A 9,956-nucleotide genomic window follows, 5' to 3' on the forward strand; every position below is an offset into this window, starting at 1 on the left:
CTGTGACGTGGAAGAGGACAGTCGATACTCTTTATCTGGAGACAGAGATCTGGACTATTTTTGCTTTTCGTGCGTTGTATTAATTCTGTGGAGCGGACTAAATTTGGTTGGTCAGGGAAAGGTTGAAGTGTTCTCAGATTAATCGACAAACAAAAGTGTTTTCATTTGGACCGAAACTTGTTAAAAAGTGAATTGAATCGACATCAGACACATTTTTAAGCACCATACGGTTATTGTTTCCCGGAACAATAGTGAGCAACCATCTCGTGTTCGTAAGCCTCTCGTTTTCTCTGTATTGTTGTTCATCAGCCGCCATCAACGGCAACACGTGTAGCAGCCACATTATCCATCCAGCGATAGCGGCCTGACGATGGCCTCAGGGCCATCTCGGGCAATCACGGGGAACCCGTTCCCACCTGATATCCCAGGGAAAAAAGCGTGGGCGAATGGAAATGACAATGTTTCAAACACAGTCGATGGCAGTTTCGCTGGTCGGAGACAACCGGAATGGATGGATCCGATCAACGGGGAGCTTTCAATTCTACTGTTGAAACCGGCAACCGATAAAGACGCGCTTCCAGACGATCCGTTTATTATTCAAAAATCGATTGAGCAAGCAGTGGGTGTTATCGAGGACGCTCGGCCAGAAGCGGGAGGATCCCGATACGTGCTGAAAGTTCGACAGAAGCGGCAAATTGAAAAACTGATGAAGCTACGCGAATTGATTGATGGCACCGCTATCAACATTGATTTCCATGAAACTCTAAACGTGAGGAAATGTATCGTGACATGCAAGTATGGACGACAAATCTCGGACACCGAAATGGTTTCTCATCTCAGCGCCCAGCGGGTTATTGAAGTACGGCGTTTCACCAAAAGGGACCCTAAAAACAGGAAAAATGTCATACCAACAAACACTTTGGTGTTGACGTTCCAAGGAACGACCGTTCCTGATGTCATCTACTTCGGGTACGTAAGAGTACAACCTCGCCCCTATTATCCTTCACCATTACAGTGTACGAGGTGTCATAGGTTCAGACACACCAAAAAGTATTGTACCCATAGCGAATTGTGTGCGGATTGCTCCTCGGAGCATGCAGAATTTACACCTTGCGAAGCTGACCCCCTCTGCATTAACTGTAGTGGGCAACACAGCTCGAGATCAAGGGACTGCCCGGTAAAAATTGACGAGGTCAACATCGTGAAAATCAAAGTCGATCAGGATGTTTCCTATGCCGAAGCTAGAAAGAGACACGAAGCCGCGAAGCAACAAGGATCAACACCCACCCCGACAGTTAAGGACTTGATGACGAAACTGGAAGCGAAGGACCAGGAAATAACAAAGTTGAGAACATTGCTACAAAATCTCATCAAAGAGGTTGCTGACCTGAAGAAAAATAACCAGCGAGTCGCAGGAAAACCAACTGAAACAGAAGACAAAATGGACACCACCGAAGAACACAAAAGTGCCAAGCGTCAGCGAAGCAAGGACATTTCGCCTACCACCACGCTAGATCAAGGAAGAAGCTCGCCTCCCCTGAAAAAAACTTCCGGAGAGTCGGCTGCAGGAAAATCACAGCGAAGCAATGATAAATCACCAAACACTCCACACGACCATCGAAAGACCTCTCATTCCCCGAAGAAACCATCCGGAAGCTCTCCCGAAGAAAATGAACGACTGACATCGAAAAAGGAAACGACAGCTAAGAACCCGTCAAACATCAAAGCACATCGTACATAGGACATCAACGTATCCGAATTTTGCATCTCTCCTACTCATGATTCAACCGAATCGGAATGGATAGACCCCACTCTCTAAAGAGACTCTTTGTAAGTCTGCCTGTTGCTAACCCGATCAACTAACATTCAACTGTCAAACTAATCTTGCAAGTCCCATTCACCTCGCAGATAATAACCATCCAAATAGTTCTAACACAGGCAGCCAAAACACTAATAGTAACCCTAACCCACCGCTTCAAAAAGTCACCGCGTTACAGTGGAACTTACGAGGTTATCGCGCAAGGCGCGCCGAACTTCAATTACTAGCAAGAACCCGCCAACCCGACGTAATCTGTCTTCAGGAAACCCTTTGTCAACCAAAATGCCCATCCTTCTCAACTGATTATGATTTTTACTGTCTGCACCCAACACCAACTACCGGTTGGGGCGGAGTTGCAGTCGCAGTGTGCAAAAATATCCCACATTCAAAAATACCAATTAACACCAGTTTGCAAGCGCTAGCTGTGCAAGTTAAACTACCTACCGAGCGCACTTACGTTTCTTTGTATATCCCTCCGTCCCACGACAACAACATTTTAAAAGATGAGCTCAATGAGCTTATTTTACAAATACCCAAACCATTTGTAATAATGGGCGATTTGAATGCACATTCAGACATCTGGGGTGGACGCTCCACTGATCTGCGTGGAAAAGTTCTGATTGATATAATAGGAAATTTGGGATTAACAATATGGAATGATGATTCTATGACCTTCTTTTGTCCGGCAAACGGAAATCAATCAGCCGTTGACCTGACGTTGTCGTCAGATCCTTTGACTAATCTACATTGGAGTGTGGACAATGATTTACACGGCAGTGATCATTATCCTATCTTTTTGGCGCCTTTCAACGCAAATTTTTCCAATACTGGAACCCCAAAATGGCTTTTTCAAAATGCTGATTGGAGCGAATATAAAAATAGAATTGAGCTTATCGTCGACCCAGACATGACCTATACTCCAGAAGCTTTGTCCAACTTGATATTGGACACAGCTGTATCCTGTATTCCTCGATCCTCTGGGAAAAATCGTCATAAACAGGTACCATGGCGGAACAGTGTTGTAGCACAATCGATCAAAAGCCGCCGCAAATCATTAAGATTGCTCCGGCGACTAGATAAGTCTGATCCAAATTATCAAGAAGCCCTTTTGAAATTCCGACAAGAACGCAATAACGCCCGCAAAATTATCAAAGACGCCAAAGACAACAGCTGGCGAAACTTTGTAGAGAACATCAGTATACATTCATCTACCGCATAAATGTGGAAAAGAGTAAATATTTTGCAAGGACGACTGCAAAGATCCAAGCTTTTCATTAAAACTGATGGAAACTTTTCTGATGAACCATCCGTTGTTTCCGAGCTTTTCGCCGAACATTACGAAATGGTTTCACGTCAAGATTCGTTGTTCACGGAATCAATTCAATCAAATTTTCCTGTTCAAACTACTGAACGACTAGAAAATGTTAGCTACAACCAAGACCTTCTCTACAAAGAATTGGATTGGGCTCTTAAGAAATGCACTAGCAAAGGCATAGGCTCAGATGGTATAGGATACCCTTTGTTGAAAAACCTGCCGGTAATTGGTAAGTTGGCACTATTGCGTACTTACAATAACGTCTGGCATTCAGGGATGATTCCAGATAGCTGGAAAGAAGCAATCATAGTCCCCATACCTAAGAAAAGTAGAAAAGAAGGTGGTCCCGACGATTATCGTCCCATATCACTAATTAATTGCATGGCAAAGGTTTTAGAAAGAATCATCAACAGACGATTGATAGAGTATATTGAAGACAAGAACTTGATAGACCCACGACAATACGCGTTTAGAGCGGGCCTCGGAACCGATGTTTATTTCTCAGAATTGGAAGAGTTTTTGAACGATCCAATCAATCAAAACCAGCATTGTGAGTTGTTATCAATTGATATTTCGAAGGCCTATGATACGGTGAACCGGACGGCAGTTCTGAACACCCTTTCGAAAATGAATTTTTCAGGACGAATGTTTGAATATATAAAAAATTTCCTGAGTGATCGTACTTTCAAAGTTCGTATAGGTTCCACATTTTCAACCGTAAGACCCATGATTCGCGGAATACCTCAAGGCTCTACCTTGTCGGTAACATTGTTTTTAATAGCAATAGATCCACTATTTTCGTCCATTCCTTCAAACGTACAAATTTTAATTTATGCAGACGATATAGTTATCGTAGCATATGGCAAGCAAAGAAAACGGCTAAGATCAAAATTACAGCAGGCAGCGGAAGAAGCGATGCATTGGCTCTCCTCAACCGGTTTCAAAATTGAAATTTCAAAATGTAAACTACTCCATACTTGTACAAATCGCAGACATCGAGGGTCAATACCAAATGTTTGTTTAGATGATACGACAATACCCTGCGTAAAAGAAATGCAAATATTGGGACTGACTATCGACAACAAGTTCAATTTCGTGAAACACGCAAAAGACAGAAAAAAATCGGCAGTAGGAGCTTTGAATCTTCTCAAAATTTTAGGAGGTAAGGTCAGAAGTTCTCGAGATACCTTGCTAAGAATTGCCAAAGCACTTATTGTACCTCGGTTATTTTACGGATATGCTATTGCCAGCAGAAGGAAGGACTTGGTCCTACCAATATTAAAACCTATTTATAATAAAGCTATCCGTATAGCTTCCGGAGCGTTTTGTACAAGTCCTACTGCGGCTATTTGCTGCGAATCAGGTCAATTGCCTTTTGAATACCTTGCTTCACTATTCGAATCCAATCTGGCAATAAAAATGATGGAATTGGGACGCACAGATCATGATCTAGTGCTAATACAAAGAGCTAGTGCCTCTTATGAGGCCATAACAGGACAAATATTTCCTAAAGTTATTCCGTTATTCAGATGGAGTAGTCAAAAATGGGACTTTGAAACTCCAAGAGTAGACTGGTCCTTGGCTAATAAAATTAGGGCTGGTTGCAGCGCGACTGAAGCTCAGGCTTGTTTCAACGAAATCTCCAACACGAAATACAGAACGTACCTTAAAATTTACACAGATGGATCGAAAGGTGATGGTAAAACAGGATATGGAGTATATTCCGCAACATTTACAGATAAGGGTCGAATTCATGATGAATGTTCAGTATTCTCTGCAGAAATAAGAGCGATATGGTCAGCCATAGAGAAAGCTCCTTCGGCTACTAAAAACGTTATATTTACGGATAGTGCAAGTTCTATAAGAGCATTGGAAGGGGGTTGTTCAAAACATCCTTGGGTTCAACAGTGCGAAGAAAGTTTAAAATCCAAAGATGTTAGGTTGGAATGGGTTCCTGGTCACGCTGGGATACAGGGCAATGAATATGCTGATTAAATAGCAAAAGAGGGTAAAAACAGTGATTTAGCTAATGTGGATCTTCCCGCAAACGATGCGAAAAAAATTATCAGAAAAATGATTTGGAAAGCTTGGCAACTAGATTGGAACTCATCAAATCCAGGAACACAGTTGAATTATGTAAAGAGGGATGTTTTTAAATGGATAGATCGTAAGGATTGCTACGAGCAAAAAGTATTAAGCAGAATCAGGATCGGACATACACGTTTAACCCATGATTTTCTGTTAACTCCTTATGCGGACTTCCCTGCATGTTCAAGCTGTAAATGCAAACTAACCATCGAACACTTACTAATTGATTGTACTAAATTCAAAAGAATCAGAAAAACAATTGGCATTTCCGGAACGCTAGAAAGCATCTTACAAAATAGTAAAGAAAAAGAAAACAAAGTTATAAAGTTTGTAAAAGAAATAGACCTATATAAAACATTGTGACACTATGTAAAACATGTAAATATTATGATTATGATTAAATAAAGCCAGACGCGAATGACCCCTGTGGTTAAAACGTCTATAATAGAAAAAAAAATACCAAACTCTGCTTAAATATCTCCAGCTGTTATTGTGATGTTCTCATAATAGTTCGTATAATAACGCAGCAATAACAATTTTAGATATTAGAGCACATGTTGCTCTTTGCATGGTATTTGTAAGGTATTCGATTCCTTTCTGCTCGGGTAGTGCATGGAATATGACAATGGTGAATGATATCGCGTAAGACACATAGTTGATTCAATGATGGTGCTTCTGTGTATATCATGGTGGTGCAAGGAATGCAAAGAAGCTGCATGATGTCAGAATGGTGCATTGGTTTTACCATGAGTGTAACAGACACAACATGTTTCATGCTTAGGTGCACGAATTGCAAAAATAGTGCAGGAAACTCAACGTGGCGCGGAAGTCAACGTGGTCCAGGTACATGGAATGTAATTTTGTATGCGAAATGCCGAAATGGTGCATGGAACTCAAATGTGCACGACATCATTATGGTGAATAAGATGTCTAGATGATATAATGAATGCCAAAATGGTGCATGATGTGAGCGTGCTGCATTAGTTGTCAGCGTTATTCAGTGATTATCGATATAATGCATGATTAGGTGCACGAGTTTCCAAAATTGTGTATAGAATTAAATGTGGTTGAAGAAGAAATCAACATGGTACAGGTACATGGAATGTTATTTTGGTGTACTAAATGCTAAAATGGTGCATAGAATACAAACAAAATGTATTTAATGTGATGCTCACACCATAAGGCTGATACAAATTTTATTTTGACTTCTTGTCTCCCCCCCCCCCTTCAAAAATTTTTGGCTGGATTTTGTATTTTGAGGGGGCAGATAAAAAAATATTTATCAAAATTTCGGGTCTTGCTCAAAATTCTTTAACAAATTCGATGAGTTTTGAATATTTTTCAAATTAAATGCTTTATTATTTTTATCCCCCCCCTCGACCAGTCAAAGAATGGTGGGACAAAAAGTGAAATAAATATTTGTAACGGCCAATGGTGCATCAAATGTCTAGGTTATATAATAAACGCTGAAATGCCGTCATCGTAATTCAGTGATTTTCGTTGGCTAGGTACACGAATTGCAAAAATGGTGCTTGGAATTCAATGTGGTGCCGAAGTCACCATTTCAGGTACATGGTATAAAGTTCAACATCCTGCTAGGGTTAAAACATGGTGCGTGACATCAACATGGATTGGTTGAACATCATGGTTCTGCATGAAATACTAAAAAAAAAATACATGTGTCAGTACAATGCATTAGTTGCCATCATTGTTCAATGATTTTCACCATTGCATGATTAGATGTAAGGTGCAAAAATTTGCAAAAATGGTGCACAGAACTTGATTTGGTGCGGAAGTCAACATGGATCAGGTACAAGAAATGCCACAATGAAGCATACAAAGTTCAAATGTGAAATAAACACTTAAAAGTTACATGAGATGTTCAGATGGTGCATGGAATTTGAAAATGTTGTGCTGCATTTGATGGTAATAATTCAATGAGTCTCAATATGGTGCGTCGCAGGCGCATGTTTCGACGTCCGCACCATATTTCTTAGATATATTCTTCATAAAAGGGGAAGGCAATTGGCCCCACTTGCCACCCCCTGTGCACGCTTATGATTTTATTACGACGGTTTCCGAAGGTGAAACATCAAGAAATCCCATTGCAATTTTGCAAACAAACTTTAAAGGCACAAATCTGACGAACGAAGCATCGAACCAAGCCGCACTTGTTTATCCTGGCTTTGCTCACTTGCAAAAAGAGGCAGCTTTTCCAAATCGAGAGCATTTACATATTTGTTAACGAATTTTCAAGATTGGTGCTCTTGAAAACGTGAGTAGGGGACCAAGTCGGCCATTGTGGCAGCCATGTTAGTATTCTCTGTAGTTTCTCCCGAAGAAAATTCAAAAAAAAAATCATCATGTTGCAGATTAAAAAAAAAACTTCCATGTGTTCCTCCAGAAGTGTCACAAAGAATTCATTTACGAAATCTGGCATGAATTTCTTCACCAATTCCTCCATGATGTTTCACAAATATATCGAGTCGTTTCTCTCCACAAACCAGGGTATATTCAAATATCAACATCAAATATCAACATAATGAGGACGAACGTAATTCTCAATTATAAAATATACGGGAAAAAGTACCGAAAATAACAAAACAAATGTTCCTGGAACATTTACCAATAGCAAAATCTGATAGTTGAAGATCATATAAATAGCTCTTTAGTCAAGAACTAACTATGATGATGATGCCCAAGAGAAAAATATGAGACATAATTCTATCAGTTAAACCAATATCGTTTGTTGATCTCCATATTTAAATATGCTGCTGTTGAGCTTTTTTCCTTTCATCAACAGAACGTATCTTAAAAATGACTCATGTGCTTGACATGAAAAATAACCACAAAGTGTATCTGTGCTATGATTTTTTTAAAATTGTTTTTATTTATGAATTTTAACTTAAGCTAATTCATGACACCGTGTGCTCAGAGTTTCTTTTTCATGACGCAACGAACAACACAACTGGAAGTTTTAATTTTTGTGCAAGAGAGCGTTTTATCCTTCTTTCCTTTAAGATGGAACATTTTGTTGAACGGTGGGTATGATGAGACTTCTGCAAAAATTCTCTCTCACGCTCCCAACAGTCCACAATGGACATCGGCATCTGTTACTCTCAAAACTCCAACTCGGTTCTGATAAAGAATAACACATACCTCTACAGACGCGTGACACGCGCGTGAGGTAGCACGTTGCTTCCTTGTGTTATTATCAAGCTCTCCATTAAATAATAATAAAGAAAAGGTTGATGAGAGTCGGTTCTGCTCTGAAGGGACCCCTGTTGGTCGCGCTTGGTTATAGAGGACGAGTTACTCCTCTCTTGAAGGAGGACATAAAAAAGACATACGACCGGCACAGATGAATAGCTGGGAATAAAATACTTGACATGAGAGACTAGTTAAAAGATAAATAAAATATTTTGCGATAGAAAATATTGAAAATAAAGTATAAAAAATAAGAAAAAAAAACTTTAAAGAAGAAGCTAATTTGTTTCAATTCCACAGCTTGTACTAATGTTCGGGTAGATATACCAATTTTGGCTGCGACTAACAGCCAAAGCCGAGCAACCTGTTCAAGTTTTTATGGAAAAATTCTGAATATATTAGAAATAGGAGATTTACATGGTGCATATTTTGCTGCACAACTTGTGGATAACAAACCCAAGACATCTGAAAATGTCTAATTAATCGAAATAAAATGAGTTATATCCCAAAATTCTGGTAGTCGTTTATAACAGTAAACACTATTGAATTTAATAACAATTAAACTTGTTACACTAAATTTCTTTATTATGATACCTTTCTCTCTTCCCAAGTCTGTGATCCCACACCCATCCAAAACTGCTTGGCAACAAAACCAGTTGTTGCATCGCCACCCATTTGTACCGAACATTCTGCTTGCAATTCATTCATTTATAGGTGCAGGATTTGCGCACCTTCACGACGCCGTCGTCAAGAGAAGTTTTGTGGTCGCTGGTGTTCTTCGACCAAAGAAGACACTTTTGAACCCAACAACGCAACGGACAGCAGCAGCAGCATTCTTATTTGGCCATGCATCGACGGCATGGTTGTGCGGAAACGAGTTTTCACAAGCAGGACCCCAAAACAAACGAAACTACAGCACTGCACTGGGTGTAGTTTAGAAGGCTGTTGAACGGTGTAGAATCGAAATGCGGTGGAATCCCCCTTCGGTTCTTCCGGATTGCCATATAAATGTTGGGTTGGTGGTAGAATGAGAGGCGACCTGAAGGAATGTCTCTTCCTCTTGAACTGGGGATCTCGGTGATAAAATAAAAGGTATATTAACATGTGTACTGTGTAGGTTTGTGTGGCATCAGTGGCGTAGCTAGGGGGCCTGGTGCGGAACCAAATTTGTGGAGCCCCATGAAAATTACAGATGCACATATTTTACAATGACAAATATATGGGTCATTTCGCGCCAAGTGACCGACCGCTTGCAATCGACCATCACGGATTTGAACCAAATTTGGCTGAACCATTTGTTTAGATGGAAAAAGAAAAAAATCCAAATGTTGGTGCCGGTCGGATCACCCCTCGGCCCGTGGCAGCACCCCTCGTTCTGGGCGATATGAAAATTATCCTCTCTTTCTTTTATTTTTATCATTGAAACGATTGCACATACACATTTTCATCCTTCGGCTTTTTTGAAGGAAATCGTTCAGTGAATCCAGATAAAATATTATTTGTTTGATAAAGTGTTTCCAGATATCA

At 40.2% G+C, this 9,956-nt stretch overlaps 1 protein-coding gene across 1 annotated transcript; it reads left to right on the forward strand.

The window, feature by feature from the left end:
• The first annotated feature begins 370 nt into the window (after positions 1 to 370).
• Positions 371 to 1,741, forward strand: LOC115264290 (uncharacterized). Its single transcript, XM_062860922.1, has one exon. The coding sequence runs from the start codon at positions 371 to 373 to the stop codon at positions 1,739 to 1,741; it is 1,371 nt and encodes a 456-aa protein (XP_062716906.1).
• The last annotated feature ends 8,215 nt before the right edge of the window (positions 1,742 to 9,956 follow it).

Source organism: Aedes albopictus, chromosome 1 (genome assembly GCF_035046485.1).
Source record: "Aedes albopictus strain Foshan chromosome 1, AalbF5, whole genome shotgun sequence".
NCBI lineage: Eukaryota > Metazoa > Arthropoda > Insecta > Diptera > Culicidae > Aedes > Aedes albopictus.